The sequence below is a fragment of the Sorex araneus genome, chromosome 2 (genome assembly GCF_027595985.1).
Source record: "Sorex araneus isolate mSorAra2 chromosome 2, mSorAra2.pri, whole genome shotgun sequence".
Lineage (NCBI taxonomy): Eukaryota > Metazoa > Chordata > Mammalia > Eulipotyphla > Soricidae > Sorex > Sorex araneus.
The window spans coordinates 204,033,605-204,056,276 of NC_073303.1; the positions used below are offsets into that span (position 1 = coordinate 204,033,605).

The 22,672-nt window shown below is 53.4% G+C and overlaps 1 protein-coding gene across 1 annotated transcript in view; it reads left to right on the forward strand.

Moving 5' to 3' along the window:
• The window catches only part of PRKDC (protein kinase, DNA-activated, catalytic subunit), a 150,763-nt gene that overhangs the window by 84,759 nt on the left and 43,332 nt on the right, over positions 1–22,672 (forward strand). Inside the window, exons 49-61 of the mRNA XM_004615377.2 lie at positions 221–364; positions 2,376–2,527; positions 3,079–3,210; positions 4,239–4,350; positions 6,590–6,714; positions 6,789–6,938; positions 10,338–10,511; positions 13,189–13,287; positions 13,904–14,111; positions 14,835–15,024; positions 15,773–15,970; positions 18,330–18,442; positions 19,387–19,518. Of these exons, the coding sequence (XP_004615434.2) occupies positions 221–364; positions 2,376–2,527; positions 3,079–3,210; positions 4,239–4,350; positions 6,590–6,714; positions 6,789–6,938; positions 10,338–10,511; positions 13,189–13,287; positions 13,904–14,111; positions 14,835–15,024; positions 15,773–15,970; positions 18,330–18,442; positions 19,387–19,518 (1,929 nt within the window). The remainder of the gene's footprint in view (positions 1–220; positions 365–2,375; positions 2,528–3,078; positions 3,211–4,238; positions 4,351–6,589; positions 6,715–6,788; positions 6,939–10,337; positions 10,512–13,188; positions 13,288–13,903; positions 14,112–14,834; positions 15,025–15,772; positions 15,971–18,329; positions 18,443–19,386; positions 19,519–22,672) is intronic.

A 22,672-nucleotide genomic window follows, 5' to 3' on the forward strand; every position in this document is an offset into this window, starting at 1 on the left:
AATGAAAATAAATCAACTACTTGCACCTACCTAATTTAAATTAGAAATTTCTAATTTCTCCTTTACTCTGCCATTTGCATGAGAGAAAAAATGGAATTCTGTATGTGGGCATATTATTCAGATATCCAAGGATGATAATAGAACACTTTGATTTTGATTTTTATAAAAAAATTTTATTTCAAACAGTTATTATCAAATTGACTTTCAAATTGTCTTCCAGGTCTTTCGCCCATACGCGAAGTTTTGGCTCGGTCCCTTACTGCAGTTGGTTGTCTCAGACAACAACGGAGGAGAAGGAATTCACTTCCTGGTGGTGGAGACAGTGGTCACGGTGCTTTCCTGGACAGGACTGGCCACGCCTGTAGTAAGGAAATACACATCTTTCATGTCATTTGCTAACTTTTTCTGTGGGGGTGGTTGGGATGACACCCGCTGATGCTCAGGGTCACTCCTGGCTCTGCAGTCAAGAATTACTCTTGGCTGTGCTCAGGGGATTATGAGGGATGCTGGCACTCGAACCCGGGTCGACTGCGTGCAAGGCAAAGTACCTGCTGTACTATCACTCCAGGCCCTCATTGGCTAATTTTCTTTTTCTTTCTGGGTCACACCCTGCGTTGCACAGGGCTTACTCCTGGCTCATGCACTCAGGAATCACTCCTGGAAGTGCTCGGGGGACCATAGGGGATGCTGGGAATTGAACCCAGGTTGGCCGTGTGCAAGGCAAACGTCCTACCCACTGTGCTATCACTCCAGCCCCTCCTTTGCTAAAATCTTAAGTATAGAATATGACAAGTACTTCAGGCTCTCATTGTTTCAGCATACTTGCAGCATTGCATTTAGTTATTCTGCTGTGATGCTGCTACACAAAATGATTTTATATTGCCTTAGTTCTGTTTTTGCTTTTCAGCTTTTGATAATTCCTTTATCTTCTATTTTTGAACTACCAGGTATTTCGTTGTTGTTGTTTTTATTCTATTGCTTTTTTTTCTAGGATGGTACTAAGTTGCTTGTATGTTAACATTATGTTTAAAATGAATGTCAATAGATCCTTAATGTAAGGTTTTAAAAACCAAAAATCTATTATGGCAAGTTTCTGTATTATTTTGCCATTTGTTTTGCCAGCATACCAGGGCTGGAGCGATAGCACAGCAGTTGGGGTTCGCCTTTCACGCGGCTGACCCGAGTTCGATTCCTCCGCCCTTCTCAGAGAGCCCGGCAAGCTACCAAGACTATTGATCCCAAGCGGTCAGAGCCTGGCAAGCTACACATGTGTATTGGAATGCCAAAAACAGTAACAATAAATCTCTCTATGAGAGACATTACTGGTGCCCACTCGAATAAATCTATGAGCAACGGGATGACAGTGACAGTGACAGATTGACTGTGATCCTTAAAAAAAGAGATTGCTGGGGCCGGAGCGATAGCACAGCGGGTAGGGCGTTTGCCTTGCACGCGGCCGACCCGGGTTCGATCCCCGGCATCCCATATGGTCCCCCAAGCACCGCCAGGAGTAATTCCTGAGTGCAAAGCCAGGAGTAACCCCTGAGCATCGCTGGGTGTGACCCAAAAAGCAAAAAAAAAAAAAAAAAAAAAAAAAGAGATTGCGGGGCCGGAGCAGTAGCACAGTGGATAGGGCATTTGCCTTGCACGCGGCCGACCTGGGTTCGATCCCCGGCATCCCATATGGTCCCCAAGCACTGCCAGGAGTAATTCCTGAGTGCACAGCCAGGAGTAACCCCTGAGCATCGCTGGGTGTGACCCAAAAAGCAAAAAAAAAAAAAAAGAGAGAGAGATTGCTAAGAACTGTTAGTTGAAGGACGCTATTAAAATTAATCTACCTTGTGATATTTGTCAACATAGATTCATGTATGTTGAAACTTTGACCATTCATGGAAAGTCATTACCACTTATGTACAGAAGTTTTCATGAAAGCTTATCCTGGAAAACCTCCTTTCTTACTAATCATGATATACACATCTTACAACCTCTACACATATTTTTCTTAGGATGTTTCTGTTTTACTTTATAGTGAATAAAATTCAGATTTCTTAGCTTTAATATGATCAAATAATTTGTAGGAGCTGGAGCTGTTGTACAATGGGTAGGGTGTTTCCCTTGATGTGGCCGGCCCAGGTTCAATGCCTGGTACCACCTGTATGGTTCTTTAAGCCTCCAGGAGTAAGCCCTGAGCATCGCTGGTGTGGTACCCCAAACAAAAAATTATTTTTGTCTGTGATCAGACCTGAAAAATTCACAAATAGGTTTTTAGCCCGGAGCAGAGATCCTCAGAAAAATGCTGGATTTTTTATCAGTGGAAAAATGTTTTTCTACAACAGAACGCTAAATACTAACAGTGAATTTCTTTCCTTTTTCAGGGGGTCCCTAAGGATGAAGTGCTGGCAAACCGACTGCTGCACTTCCTGATGAAGCATGTTTTTCACCCCAAAAGAGCTGTGTTTAGACACAACCTGGAAATTATTAAAACCCTTGTCGAGTGTTGGAAAGATTGTTTGTCTATCCCTTACAGGTATACATTTTCTAAATTTTGCCATATTGTTTAGAGATTTTACAGCGTAACATCTAAAAGGTGATTCTCATGGAATGATAAAAGGAAGAGAATTCAAAGTACAAAATTCATTTGGATAGTTAGAATATTGCCAGAAAACAGTCTGAAGGTTCAGGCGAAGAGCACCTCCATCAGGTCTGCCAGCCCCTCTGCCCTGTCTCAGCCTGTCCGGTCCCCACCTGGTCCTCTCGCATGCCCTGCCCTCCTGGCCCAGCGCATGGATCGTCCTGAGACCTTCCTCCTTCCTTCAGTACAGCCTGAAACAAGCTGAGCTTTGAGAAGATGTCAGTATCTCTAGGGCAGACTTGGACATCAGCTCAGTTATAGGGAACCGCCTGTGTTACAGAGCTGTAATGAACAGAGAGCATGTCAGCAAGAAGGGTCTTCGATGGAAGGGGGTTTCTTACCTAGAGAATTGGTCACGGGAAATTCTGTATGTATTTCCAGCTTCTTCTTCTATCCTGTGGTAATCTTTGTCTCCCTCTCTTCGTTTCTTTTTGTTTATGTTTCAGGTTAATATTTGAAAAATTTTCTAGTAAAGATTTGAATTCGAAAGACAATTCAGTTGGAATTCAATTATTAGGCATTGTGATGGCCAATAACTTGCCTCCCTACGACCCAAAGTGTGGCATAGAGAGTATAAAGTAAGTCTCATAGATTTTGCTGGGATTCTGCTTAGATGAAAGCATATGGAAAAATGGATATGCTTTAATTCTGATAAGTTCGGTCCCACAGCCTGTGTTAAAAATACTTGTACTGGAATTTAGATGGTTGCATTGAGAAAGGTCATTTGAAAGCAGAACTGTACTATCGTGATGAATGCAGGCAGTAGGTCTTTAAAATTAAAGCAGTGCTTTCATACCTACCTGGCAGACAGGAGGCCCTGGGCGGTGTGTGGGCGGGTGCCTTGCCGTCAGACCCCCGGGCAGACTCGGCAGTGCTGGAGATGTGCAGCTGCACCACAGCCTTTGACCCAGCCGCCCCTTTGCGCTTCGTTTTTTTTCAGTTTGTTTGATTTTTCTCTTTTCAGGGCCACACCCAGAGCACTTGGTGGCGACTCTCCCGGTTCTGTGCTCAGGGCACCGTGCAGTGCCATGGATCAAACCTGGGCCTTTGAGATAATTTTCCAGTCCATACTTTTTTTTTCTTGCTTTCCAAGCTGAGAGTTCCTCTTCCATCCCCGAGAGCAGCGTGGGTTGTGTGAGGCTGTTCATAGGCCTCTGCCTGGAGACATGCGCCCAGGGCAGGCATTACGCTGGGGCTGTTTCTGGGTCTTGGCTCTGCTTCCCCCGCAGCGCCCCCAGAGACTGCAGCAGCTGGTGGTCCCAGGTGCCTGTGTACTTGGTCTGGGAGTACCACCCTCTGGCCTACTCCCTCGTCAGAAGGATGGTTTGGGGGCTGGGGGTGAGCGGCGGGCTCAGGGAGTAATTCCTTTTCATGCCAGTGCTCGTGGCGTCCAGCACGGACTCGCGGTGGTCCCAGCAGGCCCCGTGTGCTGGGCCGTGGGCTTTACGGCACTGTCGAGGAAGCACAGTGTCGTATGCACAGTCTCTCGGGTTATTCAGCTCAGGGCTGAGTCTTCAGGTTTTCTCAGCTTACACTGTCACTTAGTTGGGAGGAGGCTTTGGGGTCACGCTGCTCTCTGTGTGCTAACTGGCTGTACCTGCCGTAGATACTTCCAGGCTTTGGTCAGTAACATGTCCTTCGTAAAGTTCAAAGAAGTCCACGCAGCCGCCGCAGAGGTCTTGGGACTCGTTCTCCGATACATCACTGAGAAAGAACATGTAAGTTTGCTGGGACGTTTTATTTCTTTATTGGACCATATCTGGCTCATTTAACTGCTAGACTTGAACCCATATAAAGTGGGTTCACACATCAAACCATGTGCTATCCCATAGGGGACACTCGTCTGGCCCTGTGCAATTGGAAGTAAATGTTTCTTTTTGAATTTTGATTTGTAATGACACAACACATCTCTTCTGTGTAGCAAGAAAGTCAGCTGGGCATCCTGCATTTATTCAAGCTTTACTCTTTCCTACTGGATACATTGCCAGTTGTTCTCAAATAAGGACAGGTTAGTTTTTAAATACTAGAAACTTGATAAATATTTAAGGACTAGTGGCTTAATTGTATTTTCATGAAGGGGCCTCCCAAGCTCAGAGGCCTGGGGCTTGCCCCGTCCTGGCGGTGCTGCTGTGCTCTGGGGACCCCCAGGGTTGTCCAGCAGTGCTCGGGAGTCAGATGCAGGGGTCAGACTGGGGTCTCGCACACAAGGCATGCGAGGTAGCCCTTTGAGCTCTCTCTGTCCTGATAACTGAATTTGTATTGTGTAAAAGTGATGATCTCAGTACATATAACCAGAATTCCTCTGCGTGTCTTAGGATTTCCTTCGGGAATAAATTATCCTGGTTGATTTCTACAGTGTTAGAGCGACGTTAGACTAGCAAATCCTCTGCTTTCGATTTCTGACATGACAGAGATGTTGAATTGCCGAGGTGCTTCTCATACGACCTCCTCAGGAGTGCGGGGAGCTGACTGACCCCACGTGTGTCCCCGAGCAGGGACTGGGGTCCTCACACACGCAGGCCATGGAGGGGGGTGTGACGCAGGCCGTGTGGAGCCTGAGCCAGAGTGCGGTGACGTGCACTCGTGTATTCGAAACTCACTTGAGAAAGAGAGATGGGTTTTAGATTCTTTTAAAATTTCCGTTTCGATGCTAACAAGATGTCCTGGTTCCAGACTCATGTTCACGCAGGGGTGCTGGCCGGTGACTGCTGTGGCCTGTAGCTCTGCTCCCCTCCCGCTCAGTCTCCATCCCTGCTCCGGCCTTCCCTCCCTCCCCCCTGTGGCCCAGTCTCTTGCCTTCAGAACCGCTCGCACATTGATGAGTCTAAGTTGGTGTTTCCGGTCCACACGCTCCCCCGAAAGAAGAGATGCACAAATGGCCAGGGGAGCGGCAGAGAGGTTTGAGGAGGCCCGAGGGCAGGACCCCACGCCTTCAGACACCAGCCAGGCAGCTGGAGGGTGTAGAGGAAGGCGCAGTCACGGTGGAAGGAAGCGGACACCGGGAAAATCAGACTGTCCTCTCGGTATTGCCAGCTGTCTTTGTAAGACAGCTCTTTAAAGCCCAGAACAGCCTGTGGCAGCCTGAGTCTGCTTCCTTATTGTTAGAGTGTGGCTTACTAAGTGTGCTTCCGGCTCACCAGGGGTGGAGTTAGGTCACAGCAAGCCCTCGGGTTCAGTATTTCACATAATTTCCCTTTAACCAGGATGAGCTACAGACTTCTTTTCTGAGTTAAAGTGACATTGGAGTAAAATAGAAACTTAGAGAAAAGAGTTAAACATAAATCAAGTCACTCATGTTCTGACTTCTGAATTGTGTGTGCGCATGTGTGTGCAACCATGCGTGCATTTGCCTTCATCTGTACTGCCAGGCTCCCGTTTCTGTGTCACTCGTGCAGTCATCTGTGTTGGGGACTTGCCAGGCGCTTCTAGACCCCATGCCCTCAGCCAGAGCTGTGCGTACCAAACCCTCCCCCAGAGTGACATGCAGCAGGGAAGTAGGTGTGTGAGTCATTTATAAAAGTCAGGAGAAAACGGTGTCTCGGCATCCGTGCTTGGGGCTGTTCGATAGTTCCCTGGTCGTTCCTCGGGCCAGGGAGGCGTCCCCAGAGGTGACCGCTCGCTGGACTGACCTGTGTCCCAGCAGCGTTCAGGCCGGCTCAGCTGGCTAGGCAGCAGGAAGCCCCAGCCCAACCCCGCCGGCCACACTGCCAGGCCCACCCTGTGCCCAGCCCCCTGCCGTGCCCGTTGCTTTGGGCCTTGGAGGCCTTGTAGGTTTTTGTGACACGTCTTTGGGGAGTTTGGGCCTGAGAGGAAAGGAGGCTCGTGGTCCTCCCGGCCGCCCCGGGCACCTGCACTCGTGACCGCACCAAGCACCCGTGCCGCACTGCAGGGATAAGGCTGCTCAGCCCTCGGGAGTTGCCCTGCGTGCGTGTGTGTGAGGAGCAGCTTGTCTTGCAGCCCCTGGAGGAGCCTGTGCGGGAGCTGGTGGTCAAGCAGCTGAAGCAACACCAGGGCGCCATGGAGGACAAGTTCATCGTGTGCCTGAGCAAGGCTGCCCGGCACTTCCCCCCGCTGGCCGACAGGTAGGGCCGGCTGCCGCGGGTGTCCCGGGCCTGCAGCTCTGCCACCTCCTCACCCCGCTGTCGTCTCTGGCTAGGTTTATGAGCACCGTGTTTTTCCTGCTGCCCAAGTTCCACGGCGTGATGAAGACGCTGTGTCTGGAGGTGGTGCTGAGCCGCGCAGAGACGCTCCCCGACCTCTTCCTGCAGCTCCGGAGCCTGGGCTTCACTCAGGTCCTCAGGCACAGGTGAGCGGCCGGTCAGCTCACCCCGTGCGGGTAGGGCTGCTGCACCCTCTGCTTCAGAGGGCCGCGCTGGGCCTGCCCGGGCTCTGTCCACTCCTCAGCTGCCGGGCCTGCCCCGGGCTCTGTCCACTCCTCAGTGGGCTGGGGATGCCCCAGGCTCTGTCCACTCCTCAGTGGCTGGGGATGCCCCAGGCTCTGTCCACTCCTCAGTGGTTGGGCCTGCCCCGGGCTCTGTCCACTCCTCAGTGGCTGGGGATGCCCCAGGCTCTGTCCACTCCTCAGTGGTTGGGCCTGCCCCAGACTCTGTCCACTCCTCAGCAGCTGGGCCTGCCCCGGGCTCTGTCCACTCCTCAGTGGCTGGGCCTGTCCACTCCTTGACACGTTCTGTGGTTTTGTTACCTTCTTCAACCCAGAGGACTGCAGGTTTTCAGGACAGTCATGTTTGCATGTTTGAATCTGAAGGGGGTGGTCTGCCCCGCCCAGCCGGTGAGGCGGCACCCCTCAGGCTGCCTGAGCCTCAGGGAGAGGCTTCTGACTCAGGCTGTCAGGTGGGACGCTTCCTTTCTGCTGGTTGCTCACGGTATGCCGTTATGAGAAGCCCGTTGGCCGGAGCGACTCTGTGCACCTGAGCTCTTCCCAGTTCTGTTTGGACACGAGTTTCCACGGGGTAGAGCCCAGGGGAGGGAGGCTGGTGCCACCTCCGAGGGACATGGGCTGCCCAGGCCCTAGTGCAGTGGGAGTTCCCAGTGGAACTCGAGAGACCATGTTCCCGCCGGGGGTGTCCCAAAGCTGGCCCCTTGCAAACATGCTCCACCCAAGAGCGAAAACTTTTATCTTTGTATTTGATATCCCTTTGTAATAATTCAGTGAGGGCAGGAGGATTTGGCTCAGTGGCAAACCGCATTCTTCACGGGAGGCCCAAGTTTGATCCCTGCATCACAAAATGAGCAGGCAGAAACAGGCATCTACTGACTGCACTGCACAGGACATCATGCCAGTCACGTTAGGGAGAGAAGGGAGGGAGGAGGGCATGCCTCAGAAGGACCCGAAATGGCGGGGAGCACAGAACCAAGATTTGGAATCATGTCTGCAGTGTAGGAGTCGGCATTCAGACACCCTCAGGAGAGACGGTGTCCCAGGGAACTTGGAGTCACGTCCGTAGTGTAGGAGTCGGTGTACAGACACCCTCAGGAGACACAGTGTCCCAGGGAACTTGGAGTCACGTCCGCAGTGTAGGAGTCAGTGTACAGACACCCTCAGGAGACAGAGTGTCCCAGGGAACTTGGAGTCACGTCCGCAGTGTAGGAGTCAGTGTACAGACACACTCAGGAGAGATGGTGTCCTGGGGAACTTGGAGTCACGTCCGCAGTGTAGGAGTCAGTGTAGTCACCCTCAGGAGAGACGGTGTCCTGGGGAACTTGGAGTCGCGTCCGCAGTGTAGGAGTCAGTGTAGACACCCTCAAGAGAGACGGTGTCCCGGGCAACTTGGAGTTTTGTCCGCAGTGTAGGAGTCAGTGTACGGACCCCCTCAGGAGAGACGGTGTCCCGGGGAACTTGGAGTCGTGTCTGCAGTGTAGGAGTCAGTGTACACACCCCCTGAAGAGAGACGGTGTCCCAGGGAAGGTGTGTCACCGACTATGGTGCCGCCCCAGACGCAGGCTCAGGTGGGAACCTCAGCAGTGCTGCACAAGGCCCAGAAGCCAGAATAAATGAGGAAAGTCACACACTCCTTTAGACTGAGCTTATTTTGTTTGTCATTGCTTTTTAAATAAATATTCTGGAATAATTTTATATTTTTAGGCAACTGAAGGGCGGTGCAGGGCCCGAGAGGTACTGTGGCCTGCGCCTGCTCTGGGCAGGAGTTTGGGTTTGTTCTCCAGCCCACTGGTAGTGGCCCGAAGCTGCATGCCGGGGGCGTCCCTGCCAGAACCACACCTGACAGCCTTGCACACATGTCCCGCCTTTGCCCGTTCCACCATCTTTCATGGTTCTGTTACGTTTACCATCGCGGAAAAATACATTCATTCTGTACTGCTAAGAAAGACTATAACTTTTTATTTTATTGAAAAATTTTTTCAAAAAATATTATTTTTTTCAGATAATCTTTTTTTTCTTTTGGGGTCACACCCAGCAATGCACAGGGGTTACTTCTGGCTTTGCACTCAGAAATTACTCCTGGTGGTGCTCAGGGGACCATATGGGGGATGCTGGGGATTGAACCTGGGTCGGCCGCATGCAAGGCAAACGCCCTACCCGCTTTGCTATCGCTATAGTCCCTTAGATAATTTTTTTACCTCAATTCAGCCACTGGTTAAGCTGACTGAAGAGACCATGAACTTCATATTAAAACATTTTTTTAAAAAAATGTTCGTGGTTGGTTTCGGTCGTGCAGTGATCCTGCACCCATCCCTCCAGTATCCCATTTCCCTGCCACCACCCTCCACACCCACCCCCGACCCCACCTCCCTCTATGGGAGACACTTTCCTATTGTGCATTATGGTTTGCAGTAAGAGTATATATATATTTTTTCTATTCCAGGATCCAATCCAGAATTCCACCTTGAATTAATATGTTTTCAATTGTGTAGCTCAGAATGATAGTTTCTAAGATATCTTTATTTTCTTCTTTAGATTTTAAGCATTATGGTTTACAAAGCTGTTATTGTAGGGTTTCATACGTAAAATTTCTAGCACCAACCTACCCTGCTCCCTCTTCCCCCCCGCCCTGCCATCACCCCCTAAGCTCCCAATCAAGACCAGTTCTCCGTTTCTGTTGCCTTTGAGATATTTTTGTTTGGTTGGTTGTTTTTTGTTTTGGGGCCACCAGGCTTTGCACTTTGGGCTTACTGCTGGCTCTGCCCTCAGGAGTCACTTCTGGCAGAGTGTGGGGGACCGTAAGGGGTGCCAGGGGCTGAACCCGGGTCAGACACATACAAGGCGAGGTCCTCACCTGCGGTAGGGTCGCCCTGGCCCTTGTGACTCCCCTTCCAGGTCTCTGTCCTGCGTATGAGATCGTCTGAGCCTGTCCCCCTGCTCTGCGTCCCCTGTCCCTCAGCTGACCCTCTCCCCGGGTGTCCACCAGCAGCAGAGTAAGCGGCGCCGTCTGTCCTTGCAGCTGAGTGTCTCCGCTGTGCAAACGCATCCAAGTTAGCCCACTGCTTGTCCCGGACACTCGGGCTGTTCCCCCAGCCTGGTTGTGAACAGGTGTGCAGGTGGCTTTTTCCAACAGAGTTTTGGACCCTGCGGGTAGGTGCCGTGAAGCAGAGTTGCTGGGCCAGATGGAACATTAAGGGAATGTAACTTTTATGGACGTGTAGTTTTATAGAACTATAGTACCAAAGAAATGTGTAAAACTCCAAAGTATAAAAATTGTTAAATTCATGTCTTTTGAATCTATTACAGGGATGACGAAAGACAAAAAGTCTGTTTGGACATCATTTATAAGATGCTGCCGAAGTTGAAACCGGAACAGCTTGGAGAGCTGCTGAGTCCTGTTACAGAATTTGTCTCTCACCCGTCTGTGATGTGCAGGGAGCAAATGTACAATATCCTCATGTGGATCCACGACAATTACAGGTGAGTGACCAAAGTCACTCATTGTGTGATGGCTTTGGTGCCGGCTGGCGCCTGTGCGGCCGTGGCAGAGGTCACCTTCATTCGCGCTGGGCTTCACACTTGCAGGGCAGGTGCTTTATCACCAGGCTTCATCCCAGAACCTCTTCATTGGTACTTCACATTATTTTTTTAATTTTAATTTTAATTTTTATTTTTTGCTTTTTGAGTCACACCTGGCGATGCACAGGGGTTACTCCTGGCTCATGCACTCAGGAATTACTCCTGGCGGTGCTCAGGGGACCATATGGGATGCTGGGAATCGAACCCAGGTTGCGTGTGCAAGGCAAACACCCTACCCACTGTGTTATTGCTCCAGGCCCACATTATTTTTTTAAGAAACAAAGTTTTGGAGTTTGAGGAATAGTGCGGCAGGTGGGGCGTCTGCCTTACTTGCACTGCACAGGTTCTGTGCCTGGCACCCCAGATGGTTTCCCAAGAGGACCCCTGAGTGCAGACCCAGGCGTAAGCAAGCCCTGAGTACCACAGGGGTTGGCCTGAAAGCAAAATAATAGTAATAATAATAATAATAAAGTAAATTAAATAAAAATCAAGTTTTTGGTGGCAGGGGTCAGCCCGCGGCGTCTCACACGCAGAGCTCCCCACGTAGGACGCTACTGCTGAGCCCATCACTAGCCTGTTCCTTCTTTCTTTTACAAAACAATTTTCTGAATGCGTATGATTCACAAAGTCACTCGTAGTTGAGTTCCAGGCATACAGTGGTCCAGCTCTGGTGCCACCACTGCTGTCCCTGGTTCCCTCTCACCCCCAACCTGCCTCACTGACAAACATAGCACTGTAGCACTGCTGTCCCTTTGTTCGTCGATTTGCTCGAGCGGGCACTAGTAACGTCTCCATTGTGAGACTTGTTGTTACTGTTTTTGGCATATCGAATATGCCACGGGGAGCTTGCCAGGCTCTGCCATGCGGGCAGGATACTCTCGGTAGCTTTGCCAGGCTCTCCGAGAGGGACGGAGGAATCGAACCCGGTCAGCCACGTGCAAGGCAAACGCCGTACCCACTGTGCTATCGCTCCAGTCCAAACATATTGAAATAATTTTTTTTGTATGAAGCAAATTGTTTTTATTGACATTTACTGAGATGTTAGGGGAGACAGAGGAGTGTGTATGAGAGAGAACACAGCTTCAGAATGGAAAGAGTAGAGGAGCAACGCGTCTTCCAGAGAGAGCCAGGCCTGAAGCAGGCAAGCCAAAGCAAGCACGCTTCCAGTTTGGCTCTGATGGTTTGGGGCTTGTTCTCTCCGTGCTGTGGGCTCTGCGGGTCAGGGAGATGTGCCACGTGTCCCCGCACCTCTGTGCCCGGGGCTGATCCCGGCCTCAGTCTCCCCTCCTGCGACTGCATTTCTTTGCTGCCCTTGCTCCTCACTCCTGTGCTGTCTTGCCAGGGGTGGTGGAGGTGCACTCGCCACCCCTCATCCTGTCACTCTGTGCCCCAGTTAGGAGAGGCCATGCTGTGCCGCCCTTCCTGCAACAGCCTGCAGCTCATCCAGTTGGAGCCAGCGGCATTGTTTCTTTCCTCCCAGCTGCGTACATTCCGTTACGTCTGTCCACTACATCCTCACGTCCACTCACCTGTCGTTCGACCCTAACCATGCTGATTCCATGTCCTAGGGCTGACTCCCGGCTCTGCACGCAGAGGGCACTCCTGGCAGGCAGCGGGCATGTGAAGTGCCACGTATTTAGTCTGCACAGCCCATCTAGGTCTGGTTTCCCCCGTGTTGGTACCGGGTTCTATGACGGTACTCTGGGAAGCATTAGCACCGCCCTTGGAGAGCATTGGCGCAGACTGGGACCATGCCCGTTGGCACAGCTGATTGGGCTTGGAGATGACCTTAGTTGCACAAGTAGGGCTGGGCAGGGGAGGGGGGGCCGGGGGGGCGCAGCAGGCCGAGCCGAGAAGCTGGCTGGGATGGAAAGGGCAGAATCTATGTTGGGTTTTGTTTATTTATTTGTTTGCTTTTGGGGGGCCACACCCAGCGATACTCAGGGGTTCCTCCTGGCTCTGCACTGGTGGTGCTCGAGGGACCATGTGGGATGCCAGGGACAAAGGCAAATGCCTCCCCGCTGTACTATCGCTCCAGCTCCCTTTATTGTTTTTAAAGGGATTATTTGGATGACTCTAGCAGTCTGGTGTAGATTATAATATATAGTAAACAACATATTATTCTTTATCGTGTTAATATTAACATATTATCACCCTTGTAACTATGAATTAAAGTGAATTTATTTTAGCGTGTGGAGATATGTTTTTATTAGGACTCAGGTGTGTCTGGGCATATGCGGAGCGTGAGTTCGTGGGCTGAGGTGAAAATGGGCGGGCTTGCTTTGCAAGGAGGGAGCCCCCCTACACCCCACCCCCTGCCTCTGGCCAGGATTAACCCCTGGGCATCACTGGGTGAGTCCGAAACAAACTAAAGCGCTGTTGGTTGTGAGTATAGGGCTATGAGGCTTGTTATCAGTTTCCCCTCGGGTGTCAGGATGAAGGAACCCCCAAGAGGCCCTGGGCTACCTTCCAGGGTCCCACTGCTGTCCTGTCACTTGGATTCTGGGCGGTCGCTGGGGTTGAACAGAAGTGACAGAGGGGATTCTTAGTGCTTTATCGTTTGGGTTTTTTTCTCCAGAGACCCAGAAAGCCAAGCAGATGACAACTCCCAGGAAATACTGAAGCTGGCGAAGGACGTGCTGACTCAAGGGTTGATGGACGAGAACCTCGGGCTTCAGTATGTGGCTCCTGGGGGACAGCGGCACATACGCCAGGGCTAGTGCTGCACGCGCCTGCCTGTGGTCCTGGCAGTGCAGACTGCAGGCTCCATGCTCAGGTCCTGGAGAGCACTGCAGGGGAGGGAGGGGGAGCGGGTAACCTGGAGACTGAACACGGACCTCAGACATACAGGGCATGTGGCATGTCCCCAGCCTGCGAGCAGACTTTGTAGCAGAGCAGTGAAGTGCATACCTTAAGGTACCTTCTCAGTTTCAGGGTAGCTGATTGTTCTATTATCTCACACAAAACTTCCCAGGCAGGAAAAATAATGAGATCACCCTTGCTAAATATGGCCCTGGGGTTGGCAAGCTGGCGTGGAGGCACCAGCCTGTGCTTTGCTTGCACACCTGGTTGGCTCCGCGGCACTGCCAGGTGCAGCGCCAAAACCAAATAAATCAGTAAATGATACGGGTGTGGAATAGATCTCTCTCTCTGCACAGTGGGACCCGGGTCCCCTCCTCATGCCGTTTGGACACAGCCTCCCACGCTCCATGTGAAGCTTCTGCCGACTGAGACCCGTGCTCCTCCAGCACCCTTCTCAGTGCCGGCGTGTCTCTCTCCTCTCTGCCTTCCAGGTTAATCATCCGGAACTTCTGGAGCCACGAAACTCGGCTCCCGTCAAATATCCTGGACCGCTTGTTGGCTCTGAACTCCCTGTATTCCCCGAAGATAGAAACACATTTCCTAAGCCTGGCGACGGACTTTCTTCTCGAGATGACCAGCAGGAGCCCCGATTATCCAAACCCAATCTTTGAGCACCCTCTTTCTGAGTGCGAGTTTCGGGTCAGTGCCTCCGTCTGTGCTCGTGAGCGTCACAGGTTCCCCGACTCCGTGACTCCGCGTCCCTACTAGTTAAGCCGCTTCCTACTGGACCCGAGTTCCAGGCGTCCCCTCGAGGCAGCTGCCTCTGCTCGCTGCTCTGTCCTCTCTCCTGCACCTGGGCTCTGCTTTCTCCCCCTCAGCCTCCTCCCGTGCCCCGGGAGGTGCCAGCTCTGTGCTTCCTGCTGGCGGGGCTGTGGATCCGTCCGGCCCTGCTGGGCTGCCCCATCTCCAGCATCTGTCGCCCTGGGCGCTGCTGAGCCCTCAGGCGGGAGCTGGCAATACGATCAGCATGGCCATCGTAAGGGGCCGTTCTCGGCTGTGGCATTAAGCTTCCGAGGGGTCTGGGAGAAGCAGGAAAGCTGGGGCTTACCGTGTAAAAGGGCGCTTCCGTTTCCCACAGAAGGGAACTGACTGTGTGTGGGGCCAGAGCGAGTACAGTGAGGAGGGCTCCGCTTTGCATGCAGCCAGCCTGGGTTCGATCCCCGGCAAGCCATGTGGTCCCCCAAGCCCACCAGGAGTGACTCCTGAGCACAGAGCCAGGAGTCAGCCCTGGCTTACTTAGAGGCAAGCCCACCCCTGCCCCAGCCCCTGCAGGGAAAAGAAAAGTGTATTTGCCGCAGTCCCCTTGTGTCTTAAATGACCTGTGCTGCTAAAGAGCGTACCCATTGGAAACTCTGCACGCAGGAATACACGATCGATTCTGACTGGCGTTTCCGAAGCACCGTCCTCACCCCCATGTTCGTCGAGACTCAGGCCTCCCAGGGTTCTCTCCAGACCCGGACCCCGGAGGGGTCCCTGCCAGCCCGGGGGCCCGCGGCCAGGCAGATTCGGGCTACCCAGCAGCAGTACAATTTCACCCCCACGCAGAGCGCAGGTACTGTGACCGGCAGGAGGGGCTCTTCTGCGAGCACACGGGTCCTTCCGTCAGAGAACTGGAAGGGACGCGGCCGGGGGACGGGGCGGGGGCTGGGAGCCCGGCACGGAGACACCACCCTGGTGGCTCTGGAGCTGGCGCTAGGAATGCCGGGGGCTCTGGCACCACAGTCTCCGAGTCACAGTGCCCAGGTGGAAGGGTCTGTACAAAGAAGGAAAAAGTGGCAGCCGCAGAGGACAGGTCGGTCGAAAGATCAAAGGAGTGGGCTTCCCAAGTGGCGTAGTGGGGTGGACTCCAGGGTTTCTCGAGGGGACGCCGGGCAGGGAACTGGTGTGTCTCTGAGAAGGCGACACCGTGTGAGGGTCGTGCTGGTAGTTGCTCGATTAACTGCGTGCGACTGATGCCACAAAGCTGTACATTTAGAAATGGCTCAAGTCAATTTGATGTTTAGTATATTTTACCAAACGTACTTATTTAAAAAAATTTTTTTTTAAGCACTGTGAATTACAAAGCTATTCTGAGATGGGCTTTTGACGTCCAACTGTTCCATCTCCAACCCCAACACTCGTGTCCGCGTGCCTCCTGAGGGAGCCCAGGGTCCCTCCCGACCGCTTCCCTGCCTCTCCTGCCCTCGGCCCCTGAGGGGCACGTCCTGAGGGGAGCCTGGCCACGGGGCGCGTGCTGGAGTGGGTGCTGCCCTGTGGGGGTGCTCCGGGAGCACTGTCAGCTGCCCGCCCTCTCCCTGCAGATGGAAGGAGCTCCTTTAACTGGCTGACCGGGAGCACCTTCGACCCGCTGGAGGACTCCACAGCCTCCTCGTCCTTGGATTCCTCCGCGTCGTCTTCCTTGCTGTTTGCCCAGCAGAGGAGAGAGAGGCCAGGGGGCTCTGACTTGCAGAAGAGACAGCTGGGCCTCCCGGGCGATGAAGTGGACAGCAGAGCGAAGGGTAAGTGCTGGCGTGCCTGCCCAGCTGGGAAGAGCTGCTCCTTTCCCCGGCCCGGCATCCGGGTACGCGCGTTTAGCCCAGCTCCACCGGGCACACGCCTTCGCGCTGTTCCGGGTGTCGGAGGCGAGCAGGCTGGTGGCTGCAGCGTCCAGCCGCACAGCGCTCGGGACACGCTGGGAAGGGGCGGTCTCGGACATGGCCTCGGGTATGAGGGTGAGACAAGCAGGGGCTTCCTGCAGGTCCTGAGGACAGGCGGGTCCCGGCCCACGCTACAGGGCTGGGGGGCACAGCCGCTGGTGAGACCGGGCATGGGTGGGCTGCAGAGTCAGCCCGGAGCCGAGTGGGCCAGGGGAAGACTGACAGCATCATCCCTGATGAAGCGGCCTGTGCTCCGCGGCCTGTGCTCCGCGGCCTGTGTGGGACGGGTGGGCTTTCTGGCCTGAAGCCTGTGTGGGGGGTCATGGAATACAATGATCAATACTGTGTTAATATTATTTATCACTGAAAGGGAGTTTTGAAACTTGGAGTTTCTAATCTGGGCCCCGAGAGATGGTACAGGGTCAAAGCACTTGCCCCGAGAGAGAGCCCAGTTCTCCCCCACGCCCCTAAGAGCTCTCAGGGACCCCTGGTCACAGACCCCAGAGTAAGTCCTGAGCACTGCTGGGCCCATGACACCAAGAAGAATTTCCAGAGTTTCTTGGACATACCAGTGGTTTTATTTTTTATTCATCTTGGCTTTGGGGGTCATCTGGTGATGGTCAGGGTTACTCCTGGCTCTACACTCAGGAGTCACTCCTGGCGGTGCCTGGGGAACTTACGGGATGCCGGAGATCGAACCTGGTTCAGCCATGTGCAAGGTAAATGCCCTCTCCGCTGTGCTATCGCTCAGGCCCCGTCAAAAAAAAAAAATTTAAACAGTAAAAATGAAAGCTTGGAGTTGTGACGTGATCAACGTGGTTTTTAGCATCATTTACTTCAGTCCTTTGGTTCCTTTCACCAGTTCCACGTGCCTGTAGCTCAGCGTCAGCTCACCAGGGGAAACTCCTCACACCGTTTCCCGCAGGCCGTGTTTTTGCTCGTTTGTGTGGGCCTTGTTTGGCCAACCCTGGGTAGCTCAGGGGCTCCTCCTGGCTCTGTGCTCACTCCTGGCAGTGCTCGGGCACCTGACATGCTGCTGAGGATGCAGCTGCCGTCGCTCCGTGTACTCGAGTGTTGCTTTTCCTTTTTAATGACTCATGTCTTCGGGGAGCCTTGGGGTCACATGCATCGGTGCTTAGGGCCTGCTCCTGTGTGCAGGTGCCACCAGCCGTCACCAGGTCGGCACGACCCTGTCCCCGGGGAGTGCCGCGGCTCCCTGTCTCTGTCTCTCGGCTCCTCTCCTCCTCCTCTCCCTCCTCGGCCTTCCCTGCTGTGATCATGTTTTTTCTCACTTTCATCAGCGTTCATTGTCCTTGTGTGTGTTGGGCGTGGTGGTGCACACTCAGCAGTGCTCAGGCTCACTCCCGGCTCTGTGCTCAGGGATCACTCCCTGGTCTGTGCTCAGGGCTGACTCCCAGCTCTGTGCTCAGGCTCACTCCCGGCTCTGTGTTCAGGGCTCACTCTCTGGTCTGTGCTCAGGGCTCACTCCCTGGTCTGTGCTCAGGGCTGACTCCCGGCTCTGCTCAGGGCTGACTCCCAGCTCTGTGCTCAGGCTCACTCCCGGCTCTGTGCTCAGGGCTAATTCCCGGCTCTGTGCTCAGGGCTGACTCCCAGCTCTGTGCTCAGGGCTCACTCCCTGGTCTGTGCTCAGGGCTGACTCCTGGCTCTGTGCTCAGGGATCGCTCCTGGTGGTGCTCGGGGGAGCACACACAGCTGGGCCCCTCCCGATACTCTCCGCCCAGTGTCTCACTGTCTCGGCGTCCCCGAGGGCCCTGCCAGGCTCTGTGCTCGCGTTGGCGCAGCCCAGCCACTGTCTCAAGTGCCTCTCACTTGAGGTCTGTTCTTCACTCCTGGATCTGGTTCTTCGTCTTTGAGTTGTCCGAGTAGCTCTTGGAGAAAAGGGTCGTTGTCCTCCGCCAGCTTTTCTCAGCACAGCTAGCAGGTCGCTCGGCTGTGGGTGCCCTGAGCGCATCAGAACCCGCTTTGTGTGGCCCTTCTGGGGCCTTTGAGCATGGTTCTGGGGTTGGCTGAGCTGCTTCAAAGGTTTTGTTCAGGAGATGTCTAGCTGCAAACATGTCCTGTTCATTGTTCCTTTTAGGTCGTGTCAGTGGAAGGGAGAAGTACTAAGGGGCGGCAGGCAGTCAGCACTGGGGGTTGTGGGCAGGAGACACAGCTCTCGGGGGCCTCGTGGCTGTCTAACCACCCGCTGCCTATCTTCCAGGGATCGACAACCGGGCTGAAATACTGCGACTGCGCAGGCGGTTTTTAAAGGACAAAGAAAAAGTCAGTTTGATTTATGCCAGGAAAGGTGTTGCTGAGCAAAAGCGAGAGAAGGTTTGTGCCTTTGCCCGGAGTCTGGGTGCTCAGAATCCCCGTCTGCACCCAGGGCCCCACATTACCTCGTCCTCCTGTGAGCCGGGCCCGCCGCTTGCCTGTAAACCAAAGTGGTGGAAGCGGCCCTGAATGAGTCCCCGCCCTGTGGCGGCCCAGGTCTGCCTGCGGTGGGTGAGGGGCTCCCTGACGCACCGCTGAGGCCAGGGTGGCCATCCCGGACCTCCAGGACGGTCTCTCCCGCCGGGCCTGGCCTCTGAGCGGGCTTTCCCGTGGCCCTCTCCAGACTGGCTCCCGCCCGAGTCTCGTCTGAGAATCCCTGCTGGAGGGGCGAGGCCTACTCACACCCATGGCAGGGCCGCTCTGGCCAGCCAGCAGTGGGCGGGGGGGCTGTGCTGACGCCTCTGCCAGCGCACGCCACCGGGGCTGGGCAAGAGCTTAAGGTGCCAGTGTGGCGGGAACAGTAAGTGTAGCTCGAAGTACGAAGCTCCCTTAGGGTTTCTGCAGCGTGGCTCTGGTGTGGCTTATCGATCGTTAGTCACGACATACTCGTCCAGAGAGAAAGGTCAGGTTGTTGGTGAACACTGAGGGCAGCGCGTGTGAGCACTGCTCGGGGCCCTCGATCGAGCACAGTCCAGGAATACCTCCTGAGTGCCACCAGGGGCGCCCTGAGTAGTAGGCCTCAGGGTTCGCGTGTGTGAGCCCAGGGCTTGGTCCTTTCGCAGAGTCGGAAATACAGTACAGACTCTGCTCCGAGGCCGTGAGGGTGGAGGAGGTCTTTGGAGAAGAGCCAGATAGTGGCTGGGAGTCGAGAGATGAGGAGATTCCGGAATATCCTTGGGGACGAGTCCGGAGTGGCTGAGGGGGCGGCCGAGGAGAGGGGGCAGGGCAGGGTTGGGGGCCACACGGACGGCGTGAGGCTAACCTCCCTCTGCCCCGCGCCCTAGGAGCTCCAGAGCGAGCTGCACACGAAGCGGGATGCCCACGTCACCCTGTACCGGAGCTACCGGCAAGGAGACCTCCCCGACATCCAGATCAAGTACAGCGGCCTCATCGCGCCCTTGCAGGCCGTGGCCCAGGTCAGCCCGTCCTCTGGCCTCTCCTCGGCAGACCAGAGCCCGCGGAGCAATCGTGCCAGGGGCCTGGCCTGTGGGGCTCCGCTGGTCATCCCACGCCTCCAGCGCGGCGTCCGTCTGCCCTGGGTTGTCAGGCCTTCCCGCAAGCCCTGAGCTGTGCTCCTTGGCCCCTTCCTGCCTTTCTTGCTCCCAGTCGCGAGCAGACCCTCAGCGCGGGCTCCCTCACAGGCCCCTCGTGCCGTGAGCCGCGTCCTCGTCCGCAAGATCAGACAGTGTCCCCTTCCCCTGTAACGTCCAGGTGAACGGGGGTGAAGGCTCATGAGCTGCTCGGTCATGGCTTACATGAAGTCCTTTTTTTCCTTTTTGGGTCACACCTGGCGATGCACAGGGGTTACTCCTGGCTCTGCCTCAGAAATTACTCCTGGCAGTGCTCAGGGGACCGTATGGGGTGCTGGCAGTTGAACCCAGGTCGGCCGCGTGCAAGGCAAATGCCCTACCCGCTGTGCTATCACTGTCACCCCAGAAATCCTTTCTTTTTGAGGGTCAAGGAGTGTTAGTTTATTGGTGGGATCAGTATTCCTCTGTTTGCTCTCTTCCCGACAGAGGACTGGAAGTAGTTTCATGTATTAGGGTGTAAAGTACTGAGAATGAATAAAGCTGTCTAGCTGAATTCTGTGACAAAACAGGATTTTTATTCCCCAAAAGGCTGATTAAGATTTCTTTGTTAACTTTTGGGGGACTTTGATGAGGATTAAATTGGATCTATAGATTTTTTTGAAGATGGGAAATTTTTAACAATGTTATTTCTTCAAATCCATGAACATGGAATATATTTTAATTTTGTGTCGTCTTTGTTTTTAAAGAGTATCAGGTTCCATGGATAGGCCTTTCAGCTCCTTTGTTAGGTGAACTCCCAGGTATTCAAGGACTTTTAATGTAATTATAAATAGAATTATTTCCTTAATTCCTCCGACCCTCTCAGAGAACCCGGCAAGCTACTGAGAGTATCCCGCCTGCATGGCAGAGCCTGGCAAGCTACCTGTGGTGTATTCGATATGCCCAAAACAGTAATAAGTCTTACAATGGAGACGTTACTGGCGCCCACTCGAGCAAATCGATGAACAACAGGACAGCAGTGCTACAGTTATCAAAATGACTTTTTGCATAAAAAAGAATTATATATAGTACTGCGGTAACCACTGAAATATAATCCTGACTTTTATTGTGCTTAGGTTTCTGTTACTAATATTAAAGTGAGTTCTATTTGTATAGCCCTCTACTTTTTTTGTTTAGGGCCCACTCCTAGTGGTGCTTGGGGCTTGCTCCTCACTCTGTTCTCAGGGGTCACTCTGGCAGACTCAGGGGCTCCAGGGGGTGGGGTGGTGGGGGTGGAAGCTGAGAGATAAGCCCTTACCCACTGTCCTGTCTGTCTGGCCCTCATGCTGTTTCTCAAAGCTTTTTGTTTAAATCACTCCCTGTTGGCAGGCATTTGCAGCAATAGCAGAACAGCCTTATGGTTGTATTCATGTCTTCGTTTTATTGGTTTGTTTTGGTTTTTGGGTCACACTTGGCTGTGCTCGGGGATCACTCCTAGAAGTGTCCGGGAGTTAAACCCAGTCAGCCGCACACAAGGCATGCACCTTTTCTCTGCACTCTCTCCAGCCCTAGCGTCGACATTTCAAAATCACAAGGGCCTGGGAAGGAGGCCCAGGAGGTGAGGCGCGTCCCTGCGTGCTGCCGTGGGCTCTAACAGACGGTCCCCCACACCAGGGTGGACCCTGAGCAAGGCCTCCTCGTCCACTCCAGAACTTAACTCTCATGCATGTTTGGGGCGGGAATGTGGCTGGGTGCAAGGACACACGCCTCACGCATGAGGCCCCGGGCTGGACCCCTGGCACACCACGGCCCCCTCAGGCAGTCGTGTTGCCTCAGCACCACGGCCCACAACAGTGAGACGTGAGGGAAAGGAAACTCTTGGCGCTTGGTGCCAGGAATGATTCTTGGTTCTTAGTACGGTGTTGCCGTCACAAGCGGGAGGGCTGAGGGACAGTACAGCGGAAGGCACGGGCTTCGCACACGGCGCTCCATATGGTTGTCCGCACCTACCAGGAGTGACCTCTGACACCGCTGAGTGGCCGGCAATCCCCCCAGCCCCACTGCCGCCCCACCATCAGAAAGGAACAGAGTTCCCTATGAGGACGGAGCAGCACAGGCCTTTGCGGCCACACGGCCTAGCACGAAAGACAATCCAAATCGCTTACTTGGCTATGATAAGGCTATGACTTTGAAAATTAAAATCAACATCATGTTTAAACTCATCAGTTAGTCGCCTTTGCCTTTACTGGCATGCTGATATAACGAGGGTCCCTGGATCTAATGGTTTTCAACGTCTGATCAGTCACGACCTTAACCATGTGACACGATATCACTTGTTATGATTATTTTTGATCCAAACCTAACATTATCTTGGCTAATCTTTGCCACTGTCATGTGAGATATTTCTGATAGCCCATTATATATATTTAGTTTTGTTTTGTTTTTGCACCAGAAGTTTCTCCAGGGACCATCTGGTGCCAGGACTGAATCCAGGCTTCCTGCACACAAAGTATGAACTCCACACACTGAACCACCTTTCCTGCCCCGATTGCATTGAAAGATGTGAAATCTAAAGGCTTAACTCACTGTTGCTGTCACTGTCATCCCATTGCTCATCAATTTGCTCGAGCGGGCACCAGTAACGCTTCCATTGTGAGACTTGTTGTTACTGTTTTTGGCATATCGAATACACCACAGGTAGCTTGCCAGGCTCTGCCATGTGGGTGAGATGCTCTTGGTAGCTTGCCGGGCTCTCCGAGAGGGGCAGAGGAATCGAACCCAGGTCACCGCATGCAAGGCAAATGCCCTACTGCTGTGCTATCACTCCAGCCCAAGTCTCACACTCACTGAGGTGTAAAGCTCTGTCGTTATGTCTGTGACTGGGCTAGCTTTTAAATTCATCTCTCACGCCCAGAATCTATGCTATCACGACATTCCTAAGGCTTGTGTCAGATACACTCCAAAGCTGTTGAGTTGCAGATGCTTCTCTGTTAGGCTCTGTTAAAATGTTTCAGATAGAATTGAGATCAGCAGGAGGGGTGCTTGCGGCAATTTGTGCGTT